Source organism: Nannospalax galili, unplaced genomic scaffold (assembly GCF_000622305.1).
Source record: "Nannospalax galili isolate Female #2095 unplaced genomic scaffold, S.galili_v1.0 scaffold441, whole genome shotgun sequence".
NCBI classification, from domain to species: domain Eukaryota; kingdom Metazoa; phylum Chordata; class Mammalia; order Rodentia; family Spalacidae; genus Nannospalax; species Nannospalax galili.
Window position 1 is genome coordinate 8,457,415 of NW_008348089.1, and position 24,269 is coordinate 8,481,683.

The 24,269-nt window shown below is 42.3% G+C and overlaps 1 protein-coding gene across 3 annotated transcripts in view; it reads left to right on the forward strand.

The window, feature by feature from the left end:
• Positions 1-24,269, forward strand: part of Fam13a (family with sequence similarity 13 member A) — a 103,147-nt gene that overhangs the window by 72,396 nt on the left and 6,482 nt on the right. For 2 of the 3 annotated variants that reach the window (XM_008844632.3, XM_029569083.1), the window contains 7 exons: positions 8,053-8,266; positions 10,141-10,279; positions 10,887-10,968; positions 12,439-12,656; positions 13,371-13,454; positions 20,817-20,912; positions 22,186-22,269. In XM_008844632.3, the coding sequence (XP_008842854.1) occupies positions 8,053-8,266; positions 10,141-10,279; positions 10,887-10,968; positions 12,439-12,656; positions 13,371-13,454; positions 20,817-20,912; positions 22,186-22,269 (917 nt within the window). The remainder of the gene's footprint in view (positions 1-8,052; positions 8,267-10,140; positions 10,280-10,886; positions 10,969-12,438; positions 12,657-13,370; positions 13,455-20,816; positions 20,913-22,185; positions 22,270-24,269) is intronic. The other variant, XM_008844633.3, reaches the window with a different exon arrangement.

Below are 24,269 nucleotides of genomic sequence, written 5' to 3' on the forward strand. Positions count from 1 at the left end.
CGCCACCTGCAGTATATCCTCCTAATTTGCAAGAATTGTGTTTTGGTTTGCTTTTCTCCTATGCTTTTAAAAAATGTATCCATTTTTAAAATTCAGGTTAACAAACTGGAGAGAACACTGAATCAAAATGCTTCTTACTGAAAATCTATAACCCTGTTTTAGATAGATTTTTCTAGCTATGTCTGGTGGAAATGTTTGGAAATTTACTTTGAGGAAGAAGTCAGCTGTGTCAGAAGTATGTCAGGGAGGGCACTGCAGCAGTTCTGTCAAGCTGCCTTCATGACCCCTGTGTCTGCACCTAAACCAGTGTCAATACTCTGCACAGTGTGTCTGAAGGCCACAGCCCGGGAGAAATGGGCTCCTGGCTTCAGGACGGTAGTAGCATTATTTAACACTGTGACTTAGCAAAGAATCACAACTGAGAAAATCAGCCCTTCCAGGGTTTGGATTTCCATGGCTTCTCTCTACCCACTCCCCTTTATTTATCTAAGGATCAAAAGTCTATCTGAGAGCCAGGCATGGTAAGGCACTCCTTTAATCCCCGCACTCAGGAGGCAGAGGCAGGCAGATCGCTGTGAGTTCAAGGCCCACCTGGTCTCCATAGCTCAGGCTATCTGTGGCTATAGGGAGACCCTGTCTCAAAAAACAAAAATAAACCAACAAACAAAAAGCCATCTGAAAAGATCACAAGGTACAAGATTGACCTCTTTATGCTCCTGGCAGACAGGGCATTAGTGAGGACAGACTGTTTTTATTCTTCTTCTCCCTCCTGTAATCTAAGAAACCTGTTCTGGTTATTTTCATATAATTAGGCAGCGGATTTGAAATTTGTTAGATCATCTCAGCTTACAATATTCAAAGAACAAAAAAGGTCATGTTGATTTGCCTCACTTTAAATTTAAGGGATATATTCCTGGGTGACATTTGATTTGACTTTCCTTTTTGGCCACTTTGAACAGTCATATATCTTTTTAGACTTTTTTTTTTTTATTTATGTGTATGAGTGTTTTACCTGCATATACGTAAGTGAACCATGTGTGTGCAAACCCAAAGAGGCCAGAAGAAAGCATCGGGTCTCATGATTGTTAGGAATGGAACCCAGGTCCTCTGGAAGAGCAGCTAGTGCTCTTAATTGCTGAGCCATCTCTCCAGCCCCTCAGATGTCTTTTTTAACCCACAAATTAAAAACAGCCTGCCTTCTCTACCCAAAAGAGTCTTAGTCACTGTTGCCTAAATTTTTTTGGTCTTTTTGAGACAGGGTCTCTCTGTAGCCCCAGCTGTCCTGGAACTCACTGTGTAGACCAGACTGGTCTTGAACTCAGAGATCCTCCTGCCTCTGCCTCCTGAGTGCTGGAATTAAAGGCATGCGCCACCATGCCTGGCATTTTGCCTAAAGTTTTTTAAAGCAAAAATAAATACTGTTTTGGGGTTTCAGTTATATGGTCTTTCATACAGCTGTTAAATAAAAAGTAAGATTTGGAGTCAGAATTCAAATTAGCTACATTCTCCCGCTCCCAAAATGGGTTATTTTCTCTTGGTTAATCATAAGTTTAAAATTTCCCTCTAAACACTCTGATGTGGATCCATAAAAGTAGGACCATGAAGGTCAGCTGGTATAGGGTGGGGCAAAAGCCTGTGGTAGGAGTCCCTTCAGTGTATGCCCTGGAAGTGACATTCTCTGGGTTCTTAGACTTAGGATCAAGGGAACAATGGAAGGGATTGAAAGTTACAAGTAGATTCCATAGTCTGCAGAGTGGAACACTTGAAGAGTGAACACAGGATCCCTCTCGACTTGCTTGTTAGGATGTAACCAACTGTACATTCACATTTATAGCACATTGTGTAATCTATCATGATGTTCTCATTAGTGTTAGGGTCTCCACTCTCCAAAGTTAAATGAACACACAAATCAAATACACTTTTCTGATAATGAAAGCTCTTTAGAATTGCATAATTAAAATGTTACTCAATAGCCAGTTCAGGCTGATTTGGTGACAACAGTTGTGGAAATGCTGAGATTTAAAAAAATATTTTATTTATTATTTGTATTTTATGTGTATGAGTGTATTGCCTGCATATGTGTAAGTGCACCCATGTCATGCAATGTCTGTGGAGGTCAGAAGAGGGTGCCGCATCTCCTAGAACTGATCTTAGGGATGGTTGCTAGCCACCATGTGAGTGCTGGGAATCAAATTCAGTTCCTCTGCAAGAGTAAACAGTGCTTTTAACCACTGAGCCATTGCTGCAGCCCAAGATATACTGAGATTTAAATGTGCAACTATCCTTTGAGTTGCCATGGTAAAAATAAGTTTCAAAGAGCACCTTAGCTGAGCATGGTGGCTCATACTTGTAATTTCAGCCCTGGGAAAGCTGAGGCAAGAGAATTGCCACAAATTGGAGGCCAGCATGGCTATAGATAGAGTTTGACCCTTTAAAAACAAACAAATGGTACTTTGTCTCTTTGTTTTGAGACAGGATCTCACTGTCTTGCACATGCTGGCCTTGAATTTAAGATCCTCCTACCTCTGCTGGGATTATAGTTGTATACCACCAAAACCAGTTAAAAGGACATTTTTTAAAGACCACAAAATGCTTAATTTTTCTCATTTATCACTTACAATAGACAATAACTTTGGAGAGAAAATTCTCTAAGAGAGTTATAGAGAGAAGTTGGCAAGATGACTCAACAGGTTAGGGCACTTGCTGCCAGGCCTGATGACCTGAGTTTGGTCCCTAGAACCTGCATGGTGGAAGGAGAGAACCAATTTCTACAAGTCCTTTTCTGCCCTCCACATGTGCAGTAGCATGCCATGCAAGCACGCATGCACACACACACACACACACACACACACACTCTTGAGTTTAACTGGAGTTTCTCTACACTGGGATAATGCTCCTTCCTCCCAGAAGTCACATATTGCCAAATAAAAAGCCCAGTACCAGTGTGTGTGTTACCTCCCCTTTTCTGTTGGTCAGGCATGTCCTGGAGACTCCCAAAACAATACAGACTATTGCATTGGTTACCCACCAGAACTTGATGATAAGACCCTATTGTTGAAGACACCACACAATTTGGTCACAGGACTTGGAGACATTAAGCTGGTGCTGACCAGGAGGTTTCCTCTCTGCTGTCTAGCTTTCATAGAACTGTAAAGTGCTATGCAGGCTGCTGGGAGAGAAAAAGTCATCAACTCTCTTACCCAGCTGTAAACCCTGTCAGCTATAATAACAAATGGCTTAACAAGATATGCCCATGGGTATATTAGTGGCGCCAATATTATGGGGGTAACCAAACTGCTTTTTTATTAGATTTAAAACCACAGAAGAAAATACTTGACTGGTACTGTAAATATGACAAGGAACCCATCGCCAGGGAGCTCACAGGCCTCAGGGGTGAACTGTCTGCTATTATTCTGCTACATGGACATAGTATCAAGCTGCCCTCTAAATTTGTATCTCTTTACTCATAGATTAGTACAGCTCTCAGTCCTCATCAGAGAAACTTCTTTGTGTAGTAGATGTTGTGGTTCATGTAGAAACTCCTAATTAGTCAAAGTACAGAGTGTCAGTGGAATACTCAGCCACAAATGGAACGTCTATATCACACCATCTCCCAAGGTTCAGAGACGGTGGAAGAGGGAGGTGGAAAGACTGTAAAAGCTAGAGGTTGGGGAGGACCAGAGCAAAACAGTGTCTTCTGGACATGACAGGACTGCTGCACTCATGAACTCACAGCAGCTGTGGCTGCCTGCACAAGCCTGCACAAGATCAAGCCAGTCAACATTCCAGCATGAAGTGGGAAGGGATTCCTGAGCCCTCACCTCTAACTGAGGAACTTTGGACAATTGATGGCTTCTGGGGGAGGGAGAGTCAGTTTTCTTTAAAGGTGTGACTTCTGGTAGATGGACCATGCTCTAGTGGATGGCCCCACACCCAAGAGTATATGGGCAGCACAAACTGGAGTCAATTGATGATTTTAAAAAAGAAAAAGAAAGCTGGGCATGGTGGCTCACACCATTAGTCCCAGCACTTGGGAGGTGGAGGCAGGCAGATCTCTGTGAGTTCAAGGCCATCATGGTCTACATAGCAAGTTCCAGGCCAGGCCAACTGGGGCTACAGGGAGACCCTGTCTCAAAAAGACAATACTACTACTACTCATAATAATAATAAATTTAAAAAAGAAAGAGGACACAAAGTTTGCAGGGGTAGGGAGGTGAGGGTGGATCTGAGAGGAGTTAAGGGCTGGAGGGTAGGCAAATAGGATCAAAATGCATTGTATGAAATTCTCAAAGTATTAATACAAATATTTTTTAAGAAGCAGAACCAATAGCAGCCAGGCAAGCTGTCCACTCCCACCAACCTCCACTTCTTTCTTTGGTGGTGTGCTGGACCTGGATTGGGAAATGCTGTGCTTGAAGAGATGCCAGCTGAGCCTCTACCAGGGCCTTGACAGTACTTTCTCTGAGACATGCAAGAATAGAAGACAGGTAGGCTAGTAAATTAGTAACTGATTAAGCAACTATGTATGAATGGACAGACCCATGGATCTGAGCCACCACAGATGGCATTGTTCTCATGGGTTGGATTCCTCAGCCCTGTTCTGTCCACAAACTTATCAGTGATTTAAGCAGAGCTATTTAGTACCCACTTCTTAACTTTGCAGATAGAGGCAAAACAGATACATGAAATTTAAGGGTTAAGTTGGGGATTGATAAAGCTGACTGCAAAGACTCCTTATAATTCCAGTGGTTTGCAAGACACTTTTGATAATTTCATAAAACTACCATTGTTCTAAGGTTGAATTTTGGAACACTAAAAAACTTGATGAAAGTCTTCCTCCAGCGGGGTTTACATCTTCCTGGGTCTGGGATGTGCAAGGGTCTTTCAGCACAGCTGAAAAGGGTCATGATATCATTCCAAGTACTAATGGCTCTAAATAACATAGTTGGAAAGGAAACACAGTAAACAACATCTCCCTTAATTCTGTCCAGATTTCTTAGAAGTAAGTCATTTCATTCACTACTTTTCTTTTATTCGACAAAGGGATCCTGCCAGCCAAGCAGGGAGCAGCAGTCTCGATGTCTGGGACTACAGGCGTGCATCACCACACCCAGCTTACACTTCTCATTTTAAAATAAAGACTTCACTTGCCATATATTTTACCTATATACTTCAGTAAAAAAATGTTAGGGTTCCCTTAGCTAGTGACACTAGGAAAAGGACACATTTGTTTTGTCATGGAAATGATCGGCCCAGAACGGGGCCACAAAATACAGCAGTGTTAAGCAGGGAAACTGATAGATGACCCAGGTTAGCTACCAAGTATCAATCATCATTCATCTGTGATTAATATTTTATAATGAATTCATGATTTCAATGTATCAAGAGACCAAATGGTTGAAAATTCAAAGATTAGTGGTTCCATTTTAGAAGATCTATTCTGCTAGATTCAAACTCAGACAAATTAAGGGCTTCAGAATCAAAGATAAGACCTTTTTCAAACTTTTTTTTTCCTTTTCTTGATGATTAGAGATGTCAAACTAACCAGCACATTTCCACGCCAATGTCAACATTAGACTTTGTTTTGCTGAAGCCCTGTGTCCCCACAAAGATTCTTGCTCCCCCCCCACCCCCCGCCAGGGGCAAGCATTTTGCCATGCTGCTGAGGGGTTGCTGCAGGCTGCGTGACTCTTCAGGCCATCTTAACCTTTTCCCTGTCCAGGCTCAGTTGGTTTTTGTCTTAAGAAATAGAACATGCAGTCTGCTCAGTTTAACAGTTTCATTTTTTTGTGACTTAACGCTGAATTTCTAATTTCCCCTAGGGATTCCTTTCTGCTGACGCCCTCTCCTTGATGTTTTTCTCATCCCTTTACATTAGCAGAGCTGAGCTGCCCAGATCTGAACCCGGCCATTGACCAGACAGACCATCCTGTTAGTTCAAAGGACATGCCTCCCATTTGTCTCCTGACTTAGTCACCTGCATTTTCCAACATACTCTCCACTTTTTGAGCCTCAATAGACAAAACATTTTTCTTGAACACTTATTTTTCAAAATATTTATCCATGTTCCCAGATAACTTGAGGTCCTTTAAATTTTGCAGCCCTGTGTACCTTATTGCCTATGACTTACTTTTTAAAAGTGTGTATCTTCCCTATTTTGCTGTGAAAACCTCCAAAGTTTGAGGCGGTCATCACTGTTTTTGAGGTCTGACACACTCTCAAGTAGAAACACTGACTTAGAAGACAAGTGTCTAGACATACTCAAAACACTTAAAGTGTTTTGAAGAAGATTTTAGTTGTCTTATCTGCCATCAGCTGGGTGGGACCAGTAGTCTCAAACCTGAAAATCACTTTTAAAGATGTGTGTGTGTGCAGTGTTGAAGAGATGGCTCAGCAGTTAAGACACTGGCTACTCTTGCAGAAGTCCTGGGTTCAGTTCCCAGCATATACATGGTGACTTACAATTGTCCTTAACTCCAGTTCCAGGAGATTCAATGCCCTTTTTTGGTTTCTGTGGGCATTACATGCGTGTGGTACACTTATATACATAGAGGCGAAACACTCATATACATAAAATAAAAATAAATAATAATAAAAATTTAAGTGTATGTGCACTGGTTTGTGTGCACACTGTTGTGTGTACATGTACATATGTGTACATGTGTGTCAGTTTGTCAATCATATCTGGGCCTTCACTTAAATACTCTGTATATGGGGTGGCTACGGACTTGTGTGTTGACAGTTACTTGTTTTCCTAGATTACTGTAAACATGCAGCAAGGATGAGAGGTCCTAAGAATGAAGGTAACCTGGCTCTAACATTTTAGGATTATAATCTGTTTTTTCCAGATAATAGGCTGAATGCATACTTTAGATGGTTTTACACATATTAATGTTTCAGAGCTAAAGGAGCAACTAACTGTTCCATGATTCAAACTCCAGGAATCCTAGAAGTTAGGATCATAGCAAGTTCTAGGCTTCTGGATATCACTAAACAAGTGAATTTAAAGCATAGCTATTTTTATGCAGAGTATTACAAATGGAATGCCATGTATCATCTGAGACCTACATTGAAATCTTTTAGAGATCATTTTTGAAGCTTTTTTTATACTTTTAAATTTTTGTGTGTGTTGGGGGTGGGAGGTAGATGCACATGTGCCGTGGTGCATAGGTGGAGGATAATTTCAGGAGTTTGTTCTCTCTTTCTACCATGTGTGTTCCAGGGATCTAACTCAGGTTATCAGGCTTGGCAACAAGGCCCTTTAGCTACTAAGCCATCTTGCTGTCTCAATATACATTTCTTTTTAATAAGGAAAGGAGAATATTAAGAGTATCTCATAATAGAAATAAACATCACCCTCTTCCCTCCTAAAACAATAGGTCAGGATTTTGTGCTAAGTTTTATTTATTTATTTTTCTTACAGATTATCTAAAAATAGTGTGTACTGGTTTGTGCTCCATGAGGAATTCTATTTTCCTCTTCTCACTAACTTATGTGTGCTCCCCTCTAGCTGCACTCTTGAACAGCTTCTGAAATTACAAATGCAAAGCACACATCAGAAGCATGCTAATCCCACACACTAAGTAGAAGCACAGGAAGAAGCTTACTAAATGACCTAAACCAAGTTGGGAGCACCTCTGTAAATAGGCTTCCGCAAGTCTCCTGTGGCTCCTTAGTTGTTTCAGTGATGCGTAGACATAATGCTAAGTGCCACCCCACTTGACACACTGGCTGCTCTTTTCAACATCCCTCTTCATGAAAAGGGTCTCATCATGCACCTGCTGGGAAAATTGGAAGTCAACACAATTGGATATGCACCTTCCAGGATGCTGCTCAAGGCAGCCCTAGAAAATTCTATTTTGAAAACTGGAGATGAATGGCAGGTGGTGGCCATCAGATTCAGCGGTGACTGGGGTTAGACATAGTGCCTAGTCTGCACCTTAGATCTGAAGTGCAAAGCCACTCCTTGGGGAGTGACCCACAGCATTCAAGAAACCTGGGAAATGATGCTTTCAAAAACAGTGCTGACCTCTTCCCACCACTGTTTTCCAGAACCCACTCCCACCTTCTCTTCCTGGCAGAGAGAGGCTATCAACTCTGATGAAGCCTGCCTCTCCCCCCAGGCCGGACGCCTGATCCACCAACTGCTGGATGAGGATAGTGACCCCATGCTCTCCCCACGGTTCTATGCCTATGGGCAGAGCAGGCAGTACCTGGATGACACGGAAGTGCCTCCTTCTCCCCCCAACTCCCACTCTTTCATGAGGTATGTTCTGTGTTACTGATATATCAGGAAAGACAAAATGGCTGATAGATAGCAGTTCTGTAAAAATTAAGTTGAGGGTTTGTGGAGGGATGCACCTGCAATCTCCAACCTAGTGCACAGGCTGTGTAGAGTGTCTGGGTGAGCTGTTAACCCAGTTGCAGACCTCATTTCCAATTTCAATTAGTACCTCCTTCCAAATCATATTCAGCAATTGGGTTTGTGGTCAGTTTCAATTTCAGATCTTTTTTTATAGTTTAATGTATTTTAATAGCAAACTTACAGAAACTGCCCAGAAGACAGACAGCACTAAAGACACATACTTGTATGTGGCGACAACTCAGAAAAGAACAGTGAATGGGCAGAATCTACCATATGATAAAATGGCTACAAACACCATTTAGTTAGCTGTCAGTAAGAAATTTACTTATTTTTTATTATTTTTTAAAATATTTTTTATTTATTATTTTTTTTATGTGTATGAGTGTATTATCTGCATGTATGTGAGTGCACCCATGTTGTGCAATGCCACGGAGGTCAGAAGAGGGCTTCGGATTCCCCTGGAGTTAAGGACAGTTTGTAGTCGCCATGTGGGTGCTTGTGGGATCGCTCCCTCTCCTCGTGGGTCGTCGGCCACCGTTCCACGAGGACAAAGGGAGCAGAAGCTTCTGCAACGAACGACAAACAGGGTTAGATGGCCAGTGAGCACTGACGGAAGAAAGCCCTTCCGGGGGAGGCAGGTTCAATGATGCAAACAGCTCCAGACTCAGTGAAACAGCTCCGTTTATTTAGTGGGGGTTAGGGAAAATATAGCATGGAGGCAGTAGCCAGTGCTTCAGCTGGTAGGTGCTCATAGTATGCTTTATTTACATGTGGCAGTGGGCTCCTAACATCCGACTATCCCGGCAATGCCTGATTATCATATAGAAAAAACCTGGGGGTAGTTTTTACTCCAGGTAACTATGCCAAAGGTCATGTTCCAAATAAGGTCAGGCATCCGTGCTTGGTGGCACTTTCCAGGTAAGTCAGGAAGAGAGCAGGAGGCCCCCTGCTGAGAAGGGGAGTCCTTCCATATAGCGCCGCCGAGCCCCTTAGAGCTATCCGGACATGGAGGACTACAACCCTAGCAGCAGGGTTCCCCAAGAGGTGCTGGGAATTGAACCCAGCTCTTCTGCAAGAGCACTCATTGCTCTTAACCGCTGAGCCATCTCTCCAGCCCCAGTAAATTTACTTATTTTTTAAAAAATCCAAATGCTGGCATTGCCCAGAAAAATTTAACAGGTTTATTTATAATTGTTATAAAGTTGAACTGTTGAAACTAGTTCATTGAAACATTTTGACTTGCATTAATGCTTTACATGCTGCATTTATATTAAAAATTCACACACACACACAAAATGGAAAAACTGCCAACAACTGATTTATGTTCCCTATACTTCTACTCACAACCATATACACTTAGGTACTTTTGACGCCATGGGGGGGAAAAATAACAATATCTTCAGATCTAGTGATAACAGGAAGAAGAAAAAAAAATTTTTTAGAATGAATTGTTTCCCTTCTTGGTGGAATTTTAAGAAGTTCTCTGCTCTGCGAGCATGAGGCCGGTCCGGTGTTGGGAGCTGCAAAGGTGCAGAGGCTGCAAACACAATTTCAGACTACTAGCGATAACATCAATGTGAGTGAGAGAAGGTTAGACCCATGTATAGGTGAGACACGCAGAGCTCAAAGTCAGAAAATGTACTGATCAACTTGGCCTTATCAGAAGGACAGAGGCTGTTTTGACCCTGTGCCACACACATCTCAAATCCCCAAAGTCCCTCCCCGCAGTCAGCGGCTGCTTGTGGGGCAGCTCACCCGGGCCTTGTTCCTTGCAGGCGACGGAGCTCCTCTCTAGGGTCCTATGATGATGAGCAAGAGGATCTGACTCCTGTGCAGCTCACTCGAAGGATCCAGACCCTTAAAAAGAAGATCCGGAAGTTTGAGGACAGGTTTGAAGAGGAGAGGAAATACAAAGTGAGTTCCCGAGGGTCTTCTCACCCTGCCACCTCAGCAGCATAGGGAGGATAAGGAGCTGACCAAAGTTAAGGGGGATTTCATTTGTTGAGCTAGAACTTAATTTGAGATCTAAAATTTCCTTCGTGCTGGGATCCTTTCATTGTCCGTCTGCCTTAGTTTCCCATGCAGGGGCAAAAGGGCACTTTTTATTTTTGGTCTTTTTTAGACAGGGTTTTTCTGTAGCCCCAGCTGACCTGGAACTTGATATGTACATCAGGCTGGCCTCAGTCTCACAGAGTGCTGGGATTAAAGGCATGTGCCACTATGCCTGGCTAAAAAGGGCATTTTTCACAGTGGTTACAGTATAAACACCATAAAGGCCTCTATTTTCTGCTCCATTAGCCTCTCAGGAGACACTGACCTCACAGGAGTCCATAGCCATAAAGATCCAACATTTTGCCCCTAAGGGAATGTGTGGAAGCATTGGAACCAACCAGTTAGAGAAAGAGTACAGGGCTACACTTGTGAATCTGCCCTGATGAATTAACTTTGCCTTTCTATTTAAGATGAAGGTGTCTCCATATACTGCCCCCTTTCAAAAGACTTATACTAGACTTTTTCTCAGCCATCCCACAGTGACAAAGCAGCCAATCCAGAGGTTCTGAAGTGGACTAATGACCTGGCAAAATTCCGGAAACAGCTTAAAGGTTGGTGAAGTTTCAGATTATGGTGTAGCCTCTGTGCAACAGCCACAGGCCAAGCCCAACCCTTTGGATCCTGCTTAGTGTCAGCACTGAGGTGCCCCAGACCCTACAGATGCTTCCCAGTACCCCCAGTTCTTCAGGGGGGACACTTTCCACCATTGAGGTGCCCCAGCCCCTGAAGACGCTTCCAGGTACCCCTAGTTCTTCATGGGCACAACTTCCCAAGTCTTGCCAAAGTCACAAGACAACCAGACAGGCTAAGAATTGCTCAACATCTCTTCATCTCCACATTATTACTCGTAGGAGGATGAATTCATGTCAGCACTTCATAAGCCCATGTTAAATCCAAAGTTTTATTTGCTGAAGTGTTAGAAGACGTGTCATCATAAAGATGAATCAGAAAAGGGTTAGGCCTCTTTCACTGAGACAGCTTGCTGTATTTAGGAGATAGTCATGGAAGGAACTAAGTCAAATAAAGATGGGGTATATAAATCAGATGAGAAAAGATGGCTAGTCGGTATCAGGTCAGTATGTGTGTGTGTGTGTGTGTGTGTGTGTGTTGCTGGTATATAAATGTTTTCAGGTGTGTGGGCACGCATGTATGTGCCTGTATCTGTGGAGGACCTAAGTTGGCTCCACTTTATTTATTGAAGCGGATTTCTCTTTGATCCTAGAACTCATTGGTTCGAGGCTAGGCTGCCCCTCCAGGTTGTCCAGGGATCCTCGGTTTCTCCTGAGTGCTGGAATTACGGGGAGGCCACCACATTCACACTCGCTCACCTTCTGTGTGGGTTCTAGGATCTGAACTCTAGCCCTCAAGCTTGGGAGGCAAGGGCTTTATCCACTGAGCTATTTTCCTCAGCCTGGTGCTCTCCTGCTTGCCTGGCGGAATTTGTCATAGTTCTCTATGCCACAAATGCACTCTGATGTGCATAAACTGAAAAATAAAACTTGAAATATTTATACGGTCTCCTCCTGTTCTTGTTACAGAAAAAGAATATGTATATGTATTCTTTTTTGGTTTTTTTGAAATAGGGTTTCCCTGTAGCCCCAGCAGGCCTGGAACTCACCAGGCTGGACTCAATTTCACAGAGGTCCACTTGTCTCTGCCTCCCAAGTGCTGGGATTAAAGGCACATACTACCATGCCAGGCATCAGTATGCAAGTTTATACACTAAAGGAATGAAAGCTTCTACCCCTTTCTAACAACAGAACCAAACCTATTCAGCCAAACACAGGTATTAACAAGCTAGCACTTCCTAATGATTTAGAGTCTGAGAAACATTCCCAAAGATCCAGGAAGATTCTTTAGTGTATTGGGTTTGACATAATGACCCTGGGATTTATACTGACATTATAATTAGGTACTCCCTAGAAAAAGACATGAGCAGGCAGTTATTGACATATGGGTAAAGCAGTTTGGGTTTAGCAGATCTCAGTTCTCATCTAATTCTACCCTCACGTCTCACATAGAGTCAAAACTAAAGATCTCTGAAGAGGACCTCACCCCCAGAACACGACAGCGAAGCAACACACTACCCAAGAGTTTTGGTTCCCAACTAGAAAAAGAAGAAGAGAAGCAGGAGCTGGTAGATAAAGCAATCAGGCCCAGTGCTGAGGCCACCCTGGAATGTATCCAGAGGAAGCTTCGGGAGAAGCGAGCAGAATGCAGCCGCCCCGAGGACATTAAGGTGTGATGACCCTGTTGGAGGGCCTGAGTGACCTGCCAATGTGACCAGCACAGTGGAAATACCAGGCATACATGATTCATGTGAATACCTGGCCACACCTAGCTTCTGTTCAGCTCACTTTTCAGCCAAGAGACACACTCCCGTGCTGTTCCCTGACATTGCAACATTAAGCCCAGGACGAAGGGGCTGGGGGACAAGGGGCAGGTGCCAGGGCATGCCACAGGAATCCCCACAAGCACAATGATCCCTCTTTAAACTTCCCACAAATGTAGAGAAGCAGATGAAAAGCTGCAGTGTTTTATTTGTGGGTACTTGTTTCCTGTCTGCAGATTGAAAGCAGGCAGCTCAGTTTACTCTATTGCAGAATGAACTTATTAATCTTAATAGATGATTTGGTGACTCTCTGAGGTAGAAGGATCATAGACAAGCCCTTAGGACTCTGGAGCCTGTAAGCGCAGTCATCGCTCAGACCATTACCCAGTTCACCACTTCAGTATGCCTTTGCTGCCAATGGGAGTTCCAGGCAGCTGATGACAGTGGTGCTGTGGTCTGTGTTTCTGGTGGGGGGAAGGGGGAAGGGAGGAGCTCATTCCTAAGTGAACTTTGGAAAGAGCATTTCAAACCTTCCCTTAGATTAGCTTGACTAAATAAAGAAGTTGGAATGTTCACAAATGTTTTCCTCATGTTTCATTTCTTATCCCTGTGTTTATACAGGATATGACCAAAGACCAGATTGCTAATGAGAAGGTGGCCCTGCAAAAAGCACTGCTCTACTACGAAAGCATCCATGGGCGGCCGGTATGTGGTGCACTCAGCTTTCTAATTGGGGTCAATTATCTAGCTTTGGAAACAGGTTTTCTATAATTTAGCCTCTAGGAAATAGGACCCCTAATATCTGCTTTCTTTCCTTGTAGAGGAAAGGAAGCTCACTGTTTACTCATATTGTATCTTAGTGTTTTGAAGGCTTAGCCAATTGAGTTCTGTTACATAGTAGACATTGAACTTTAATTGAATTCCAAAGAAAATTAGTTCACAACTAAACGTAAGTTGCTGGTGTTCTGCTCAAGAGCAAGAAAGGCGAAGGATGGGGGAGTGAGGATATTGTGCACAAAAGTCAAGAGTGAGCAGACGTCCTGCCCAGGTCTGCCCCATAAGCTGCAACTGACTCTTCACTTTCACAACCTTAAAGGAACTAAGTTTCAATGATGCATCTTAAAATACTCTGACTGGGTGTGGCAGCACACACTTTTAATCCCAGAACTCCAGAGACAGGCAGATCTCTGTAAGATGGAGAACAGCCTGGTCTACCCAGTGAGTTCCAGGCCAGATGGGACTACAGGGAGACCCTGCCTCAAAAGGCCAAAAAAAAAGAAAAAAAAAAAAAAAAAGTTGCTCTGCAACACAGTCATGGCCACTGATTATATGATAAAGGACTTTCAGCTGTGTTTAGAACCCAGCTATAAGTGGTGGCACACACCTTTAATCCCAGCACTTGGGAGGCAGAGGCAGGCAGAGCTCTGTGAGTTTGAGGGCAGCCTGGTCTACATAGTGAGTTCCAAGCCAGCTGGGGCTACTGGGAGACCCTGTCTCAAAAAGACCAAAAAAAAAAAAAAAAAAAAAAAAAAAAAAAAAGAACCCAGGATATGAGGCATCCAAAAATCCAAAGTATGGCTTTGCCTTTTCACCACAACAGAAAGCATCTGAGGTGGTTTGTCACTCAGCAACCTATGTGTTGAGTGTTTCTTGATAGCTGCAGGGGAGACAGTAGTGAGATGGGCTTCTGCCCTCGGCCATCCTTGAAGAACTTATAATCAGGCATTCTTTTATCTCTTACTCTTAATAATCTATTCAGAATACTATCAGGAAAGAAGCCCCCCCCCACCCCCACCCCAAACAATGCCAATAGGCAGGTGTAAGGAAATGAAGTTTAGATCTACAGAGAGATTTTTTCCATGTAGCCCCCAAACACAGGGCCGTTCCAGTGTGTTATAACTATAAATTGAATGGATTTAATCTTTTCATCTAAATGGTGCTCTTCAAAATAAAGAGGCTTCCAGAATGACATACTAAACTCTTCTTTAAAAAGCAGGGTTAAGGATTGAACCCAGGTTCTTGAGGGACTAGGCAAGTGCTCTACCACTAAGCTATCCCTCCAGTGTTGAGGTTTATGAGAATGAGGATTCTGGGCACTGTTCACTTAATAGTTCACTTATCCCTCAGCATGAGGCTCGAGACCCTCCACATGGCAGGAGCCTAGTGAATGTCTGCAGAAGGCATGCTGCATTGCATTTTAGTTCTCAATGTATCAGATTTAATGAATTTTTTCAGTGCTGGCACTGATGGTTAATTTTTGCTGGCCTGTCTCTGCAGTGGAAAAATACTAGAACTCTGGGATAATGTGCATGTTTCGGCCAAGTTTCACTTCAGATTTTTAAAAGGCATCAAACCAAACACTAAACACTCCAGAGTTCAACTATTGTGAAACTTTGTCCTTCTCTCCTGGAGTATTCAGGACTGGCAGATGTAGAGCTGACATTCCATGAATAGAGGAGCGCCTCTTTCCACAAAGGCCCCAAACCCTAAGTATGGCGCTCATGGCCATCTGGAAGCTTCAGGGACACCTTTTTCCTGCTTGAATAGCTCTTTCCCTTGCATGATTCGTGTTGGAAGATTAATAGACGCCTTCCAAGGCTTCCTGTGCCTCCCACCTGCAAGAGCACACAGCTGGATCCTAGATGGACAGACCCTTGTTGCCGGTTCTCTGGTTTGTGTGCTGGAGCATTCCACGTTGGGCATAGTCTTATTCTACATGGAACTCATTCTATGGTGCAGGCACTGTGAGTCTTCAGGCATTCAGCCTAGCAGAGACCAGGAACTACAGAAGTAACCCCTTGGACCCTTGGTACTTGGTTGATACATTCCTGCTATGGGTTGTCAGGAAGAGAAATGCAATGACAGACACAGATGTCTCACAGATATTTACCCGTAAGATGAAAACAAGGAGGTGAAACAGTGGCACAGGCTGCACAGCAGGCAACAGTTCTCACTGGTCACAGCTCTGTGTTCCACTTCAGCCCCCAGATTAAATCATTAAGCTGAGGCTAAAAGTCTACTTTTTTGTCCTTTGGTCATTAGGAATATGAAATGTTCATTCTTGGTCTATGTTCTGGCTTGCTTCTCTGTGATAAACACCATGACCAAAAACAACTTGGAAAAGAAAGGGTTTATTTCAGCTTATATGTCCAGGTCACAGTTCATCACTGAGGGAAGTCAGGGCAGGAACATGGAGGCAGGAGCTGAAGCAGAGACCATGGAGGAATGCTGCTTACTTGTTTGCTCCCAGGCTCACATTTAGCTACCTATCTTTTTTTTTTTTTAAGTTTTTTTTTATTAGTTTTTTGAGATTTCAAACAGTATATCCCTTCCCAAACTCCTCCAAGGTCTACCACCTTGATCCCTACCCACCCAAAATTGTCTTCTTTTTTTAAAAAAAATTGAGTCCAACTTGTGCTGTCCATATACTCTTGGGTGTGTGGCCATCAACAGGAGTGTGATCAAACTACCAGGAGCTACACTCTTAAAGAAGACTGACTCTCCCTAGCCCAGAAACCATCAGTTGCCAATAGCACGTCAGCTAGGCTTGGGACATCTTGTCTACCTCTCCTCTCCATGCTGGAATTTTGTCTGGCTTAAGCATGATCAGGTCTTGTGCATGCTGTCACAACAGCTCTGAGTTGATATGTGCATCTGCCCTGTTGTATCTGAAAAGCAGTTTCCTTGTGTCATGCACTGCCTCTGGCTCTTCCATCCCTTCTGCCCCCTCTTCTGTAATGATCCCTGAGCCTTGGAAGGAGAAGGTGTGATGTAGGTGTCCCATTTAGGGCTGAGCACTCACAGTCTCTTATTCTCTGCACATTGACCACTATTGTCAGAAGAGGGGTCTTTGATGAGGATTGACAGGTACATTCATATATGGGTATAGAGATAAGTCATTAGGAGTCAGTTTAATACTATGTCTATTTAACAGAATAATAGTAGTAGGTTTTCCCCTAAAACTAATGACCCATCTAGTCTCAGATTCTTGGCCCTGATAACAGTGCTAAGATATGGGTTTCATCTTGTTAAAGGGGAAATTCTTCAATTAAGGTTCCTTCTTCCCAGATGTGTCAAGTTACAGCCAAGATTAGTTGTCACAGATAAGTCTTGCCTTATTTCTTTTCAGATGGATCTAGATTCAAGTATCTCACAGGGCAGGGAACAAATAGTCAAGAAAATATTAGTGTCTTTTATCTCTGGTCTTTAGCACTGTCTTTAGCTCTCTCTCTAGAACACAATACTCTAACCAAGATTCCCTTGATATATGGTCAGCCTGAAAATCAAAGTAAACTTTTAATTCTTTGGTCTGTGTTATCATTAACCCTAGACCATAAATACTCTTAGATGAATACACATGTATTTCCAAAGCTAAACCATCACTCCAGGTCCCACTATTTTAAAGTAGATGCTTAGAACTCATGAGTTTTGTTAAGTCTACAGATTCTGATTTAACAGGACACTGACCATCACAACCACAGCCGAAACAGCCATTTGCTGCTCAGTCCCTGCAAAGCTGTTTGCTTTAACTAAGTGTGCTATAGATGGATACATGTGAAAAACAAAAATACCTGTGGGCTCATCCTTCCCTATGGGTTATTATTGAAGTGTGTTGTTTTCAACAAGAATGTTCATTGTCCTCAAAAGATCACATCACAGAAAAATACAAGGAATAATTGAAGCTCACCATGTTACCCTTTGCATATAACCTTACTTTTATAATAAATGGACAGGGGGAGGGAACAGGTTGCTTGACCAGTGCTTCCTGGTTCTTCTTGATTCTTTTCCTCCCTGGTATATTTTAATTCTCTGTTTCAAAACAATAGGGGCTAACACAACATTGGGTATAGCCAAGTTAGCATTTAAATTCCATATCTACATATAAATGCTAACCAAATCCTTTGGTTACCTGTTGTTTTAGATTTTCTGATCATCATACAAACATCCTACTATTCTTAACTTATGAAAGAGTTACCATTTTCTAAATGAATGGGCCCTGAATGCAGCAGCTATTAAGAACCTATCATCATACTGCTAGGATCCTGCTTTACCAGGTCTGATGTATTTATAACTAGAAGGAAACCTGGGCAGGGAGTCAGCATGTTGGGCTATTGTTTGAGCTCCCTTGTCTTAGCAAATCATTTCCCTATGTGCTTAGTTTTATCATCTACAAAGTAAGATTTTCCTAGCTCTAAGATTCTATGGTTCTAATTGTATCTTTATTGTCAGAGTGATAATGCACTGACTTGACTTTTATGTGTCTGTCTTGATAACTTCAACAATGATACAGGAAAGTTTTATCTGAAGCTAAGAGAAAACCCTCACTAAAGATAAAGGCAGGTACATGGGGCTATCTAATAAGGGCTTTATGATTTCTGTTCAGGACTTGCCTCTAGTTATAGTCACAAGTGAAGACAGAGTGGAAGTGCTGCCTGGTCCCATATCTTCATATTTCATGTCGAGGGTATTTTGATTTGTATTCAGAAATGTATTTTTAATAATAACACACTGGGAACGATTACACAGTGGAAAGCCATCAGCATCACCACTTAAATGTAAACTAAAGTTTTGAAAGAGGAGTGAAAGAATTTTGAAGAGATAGCACACTACATGTTTGGCATAAAGTCATTTTCAAACAATTAGGAATCATCAGATTTTCTAGCCTGAATTCTACACCTTACCATCAGGAAAGCGAGGCAGGGAGAACTTCCACGGCCAAATTGTTTGGTATGTCTGACAACTGAGTCATATGTTTCACCACATGTCAAATGGTTCTCCAGGATGTCCTTGCCTTACCAACAGCCACAGAGTTCCAGCTGTTCAGCCTTCTTACCAATACTTGACCCTGTCTTTGCGTGTTAGCTCTTATGATATGTGTTTGGTAGCGACAGTAATAACATCTGGATTTCATATAAAATAATTTGAGTTACCATGCCATCTTGACATGTGAAAAATGCTGTCATTTTGTAATGAAGTGACTGATATGGCAGATTCTAGAAGCAGATACATGCCAGCTCCCCTTAAAACTGTGGTAATGAGCATGAAAGGAAAGTTGTTATTGTTGCTAACAACAGAAAATCCACAAGGTTTTGCAATACCCTATCTTAGCTTGTGAAGTTTATCCAAAGTGCACTTACAATGTTGATCATGTTGAGAAAGGCAGATTCAAAAGGCCACATAGAATAACCAATTGTACATAATCCAGAACTATCTTTGAGGTTGAAACCCATAAGAGAAGTGGAAAAGCTGAATCCATATCCCTTCCGTGTCTGTACAACTCTTGCTTTAGTAATAGAAAACAGAAGCTCAGCAGCTGACTCAAAGAAGATACTTTTCCTCATTCTCCATTGAGCTAACCAGAGGAAAGGCATGCACACCTATCAGTTGGGCATACAAATTTAGGTTTGAAATGCTCATTCGCCAACACCCCACGTATGTATGAATCATACGTACATATTTACATAATCTTTCCATTACATGAGATGCGAAAAGTTACTCAGGACTTGAAAACATAACCCCTGCACACCAGGGGTTAGTGTCCAAAAGAGACAGATGTGTGAACATTTATGATAGAATATAACAGTATGTGTGAAGTTACAACAGATCCCATAAGATGGGGTGGTGATGAGGAGGAAAGGATCAGTCTCCCAGAATGGGGTACAGAGAGTTGGCCTCTGATCTACAGCTTGCCAAATAGGAGCAAAGAGAAAGCTACTTCAAGACAGAGGGAATTAGGGTGAGGAACAAGGTGGTCTAGTCTGTTCTAGAGCTTGAGGTATAGAATAGAGGGGAAAAGTCACAAACGATGAAGGATTTCAAACCCTTTCCAAGGAACTGGACTGGAACTGCATAGGGATTCCGGCTTCTAAACATTTTTGAGCCGTGTGCCAGATTTCAGGGAAACAAGGATGAATCACATGATTGATTCCAGCAGGAAATGTTCCTTGAATACCTACTATCTGCCAGAATCTTATTTTTGCTTTCTGTTTTAATTTTTGATGTTTTTTTGAGACAGGGTCTCTTGTAGCCCAAGCTGGCCTTGAACTCAATATGTAGAGGAGGCTGGCCTTGATCTCACAGAGATCCACCTGCCTCTGCCTCCTGAGTGCTGGGATTAAAGGCATATGCCACCACTCCTGGCCAGAATCTTATTTTTAAGAGGGAACAATTTTGTGGGGAAGAAAGGCTTACAAAATAAGTTGATTACAGTACCATGGGATAAGCATTATAATAGAAATACTTGCTTTCTTCTTCCTTGGACTCCCCCATAAAAAAATAAGCTGTTTGGGGACTTTAAACCTTAAGGAGTTGGGAGGGAATTTTTTACATTTATTTATTATGGGTCAGGAGGCACATGCTTCAGCATGTGGAGGTCAGAGAACAGCTTAAGGGAGTCGGTTCTCTCCTTCTACCATATTCCCAGAGATCATAATCAGGTCATCAGGCTTGGCAGCAAGAACCTTTACCTACTGAGTCATCTCACCTCACAGTGCCTTGAGGAGTTTTAAGCAGAGGTTTTAGAATTATAGTGGGCATGGCTGTGACACAGTACTAGAGTACTTGGCCAACATGTGTCAGGCCCTGAATTCAATCCACAACACTATTTAAAGAAAATGTTTATGGCAATGGAGAAATAGCTCAGTGGTTAAAAGCACTGGCTACACTTGCAGAGGACCCAGGTTTGATGTCCAGCAACCACATGGTGGCTAACAACTGTCTATAACTCCAGTTCCAGAGGAATCCAACACCCTCTTCTAACCTCTGCAGGCACTGTACTACATAGGTGCACTTAAGCACATGCAGGCAATACACTCATACACACAAAAACTAAAAATAATAAATAAAATGCTAAAAAATGTTTAGATCTAGAAAAAACAGTACTACTGGTGGAGTGGCGGCCACTGATCTACAGCATAAAGAGATATTTTATGTATTAACTCTATTACATCAGTTTAAATAAGTTTTATACGTTGTATCATCTGTATTTGCTCCTGAACCACAAAGGCCCATAGTATGCTGGCAGTATGCTGGGAGTGAGCTTCTCACTACCTTGTTCTTACTTTACAGGTGACAAAGACTGAACGTCAGATTATGAAGCCTTTGTATGATAGGTACCGGCTAGTCAAACAGATTCTGGCCCGAGTCAGTACCATACCCATCATTGTGAGTATAATTCTTCCCTTTCTATTTAGATGAGCCCTGGCTATGTTAATAGGGCCCTAATGTGTGTTCTCATTGAAGATCAGGCTTTGATAGTTGAATCCATGCCCCACAAGCCTGAGAAATGACTTGACTGTGTGCATCCTTTGGCATGCACCAGACCAACACCCCAACCTATTCCTTAGAGACAGAGCATGAGGGGCCAGGGGCTAAGCATTCTGCAGGCTCTTCACTACAGGGAGCACGTCTCTGGTTCCAAGTCTATTGGCAATGTCTCCTCATCCACTAGAGGGATGCTTTCTTGGTAGTAGGACCCCCTGAAGACCTCCAGTGGGAGGCTCCTCATCTTGGAAGCTGTGGGGATAGAGAGGAAGTGAAATTGCCTTCCTGGCCACCATTCTGGGATGTAGCTGCCTTTAGCACCTGGATTTGATTTGTCAAGGGAAGCGGCCGCTTGTCTCTGGCTGTGGAAGTCTCTCTGTGCTGGCAGGCTCAAGACTGGCAGGTTCTGGGTGTTATTTCATCTCTGGGAACAGCATTGCCTGATTCAGTGCCTTTGTCCCTTCTGCTGTCATAAACCTCACTTTGATGTTGCCACTGACATGCATAGTCTCTTTAGCTGTTGCTCTTATCTAGCCCTTCCTTAAGTCTTCTGGGTCATTTGTAGGCCCAGGGTATGTTCTGTGTATTTCTTTTAATAGTGTACTTGTTTCTATGAATGAGGAGGATCCAGAGACTTCAGGCAGATGTATTGGAAGAAAGTTACTCTTCAGCAAATTCACTGCAGAAGAAACATAGATAAAACCATTTAATCCAAGGAGTCATTGTTTTTCACTAGTTAGGAACCCTTAGGACCCCTGAAACAGGGTGAATGTGTAACAGAAGTTAGATAACCTTCCCATTGCTTTTTTGAGCTTGAGTTACAGCCCTTAGATCATTACTGCCAAGTTTTCTGTAGTTAATGTGACTGGGGAGGAGGGTGTGGGGACAGGTGCCTGTCCTTAGAATATCCCTGAGGGTTTGGTTAACACAGCTTTGTGCATTCCTTCTCCACCGTTTATGTCTCCTGATTTGTATGTGTGGGCTCTGCAGGGAAGTACCAACTTGGAAAAGAGCTTTGAATGCATTAGGTTTTCTTGGGAGCTTTATGTGGGAAAGGGTTATAAAACATAGTTAAAAGAAATACTAAATACCTGGTGTGATCAGAAGAAGCCAAGAGCTGGAGGGAAAGGAAAAGGGGTTCATAATATAACCTACTTGTTAACACCTGTCGCAGGGTTCCCCCTCCAGCAAGCGGAGAAGCCCTTTGCTGCAGCCAATTATCGAGGGTGAAACTGCTTCCTTCTTCAAGGAGATAAAGGTGAAGAGCTTTAGCTGCTGACCCCGCCCTGCTGACAGGGGTGTGATTGTGCCTGGGGTGTTGGCTTCTCTAGCTTTTCCCTCCAAATCAGTAGTTGCACGAGCCAGCTGTGAATAGCTCTTGTGTTATAGCCTAGAGATTCTCTAAGTTTCATTTCTTTCCCCTCATTTCTTATTTCTTACCTGCTTTTTTGTTTCCTCTTTACTTTGCTCTTGGGGATGTTCTGTTTTCTATCTTATTTTTTTGTTTTGTTTTGTTTTGTGATTTTTCTGTATTTCAAAATCTTTAAAATCTTAAAGAGCTCCCTGGACGTACTTTTAACTTGCAACTGAATTAATGGAAAAAACACAGTTAAAGGCAGTATGTACTGGATAAGATGAAAACTTACACCTCTACAGACAAGTCCCAGAGTTGATTTGACAAATTGGTAGGTACAGTTTGACGCACACCCCTGTTCTGTGCCCATCCTAGTTTGTTTGTCCCTCAAGACAGTTTCCCAGTCTGCTATACACAGTGCTTTGATCAGCAGCCACTAGTGCTTACACTCTGATCTGTTTTAGTAGCAGTTGGGATTTTGTAGGGATAACCTTGGTCCTCTGGTCTTTCTGCACCAGAATAGGAGGGATTGTCCATGCTGTGGGCCTGTGTGTCTCTGTGGACCCTAGATGGCCTGCTGCAGGATTGGGGTCTTTCATGTTTTGGTTTCCAAACAACTTTGAAAATCTGGCTGGCTTACACAGGAGTCCAGAGATGCAAAATGAGAGATGTGTTTTGTTGTTGTTATTGTTAAAAATCAGGATTACTTTTTAAGAGTTGTCTAGATCCAAAGAGAAAAATTAAGCCCAACCCAGAAGTGAGTTCTAAGAGCTCCACCTGTCATATTTCCATGACATTCCAAGCTGAGGGTACTCATTTATTTCCTGTGGTTAGGAATGATTACCTCAGAATAATGTATTGAGGGACACCAATTGAAAACTTTTTTCTTGCCTGAGATAAGATACCCCACACTACAATGCCCAATTTTAACGTATTAGAGAGACTGTGCTCACTATTCACGTTAGTAAATAGAATTTGGATTATGAGCATGATACCAGGAAATCTGGGCTGGCGTACTACAATGGATCTCAAAAATTACCGCCATTTTCTTACAATAAGCTTTGATGTTAATGAAAGGCGACAAACTATCTGGTAGTTTCACAGAAGAATTGGAACAGAGTAATTGAAGAAATTTGGACAGTTGTATGTATGAAAATTAGCATACTTCTCAGCAGCATATAATGGAGTTATTACTAGATAAAAACGTATTCATGAACACATCCAAAATATGACAATATAATAATTGCCTCATTAGATGAATGGAAGCACCATAATGATGTTCTTCTTGAAGGATGCCCTTCCTGTTCTTTCCCTTTAACTTGTTTTTTTTTTTCCATAAGAATATTCTAGCCATATCTTGTTGCCTACTGCCTCACATCATGATCAGAATTTCAAATGATTTTGCAATGGTTAATAATTGCTTTTGTAAACAATGCTGTCTTTTGGTTCATTTTGTTCTAATTAGACAGGGTTATTAACATGTACTTGAACTGTGCTAATTCTTGGCAATCCTAATACAATTAACAATTTGATGTGTTTGGAGATAAGGAGACTGGGTAGAAGTGGTTTCTTTAAAGTCTTTCCCAGGTTTTAATTGCTTTGGGGAAGGAATCATCTATGTATGAAATAAAGCCAGCTCAAATTCGGAAGATCCTAAAGACCTTCCAGCCCATAATAAGCCTAGTCAGTTCTCCTGTCCACTACAAGAAATCCTCTAAAACATCTCTTATTGAATAGCCTGTGCCTGTGAAGGGAATCTGTCCTCAGGACTGAAACTCTCAGAACAGTGGTAAGGCGAGGCAGTAGATTATATGGGTTAGATATCAAAAACAGCTAAAGCCTTCCCAGTTTTATAACTAGCTTTAATGAAAAAAATAGAATATAATTACATAATGTGATTTTAG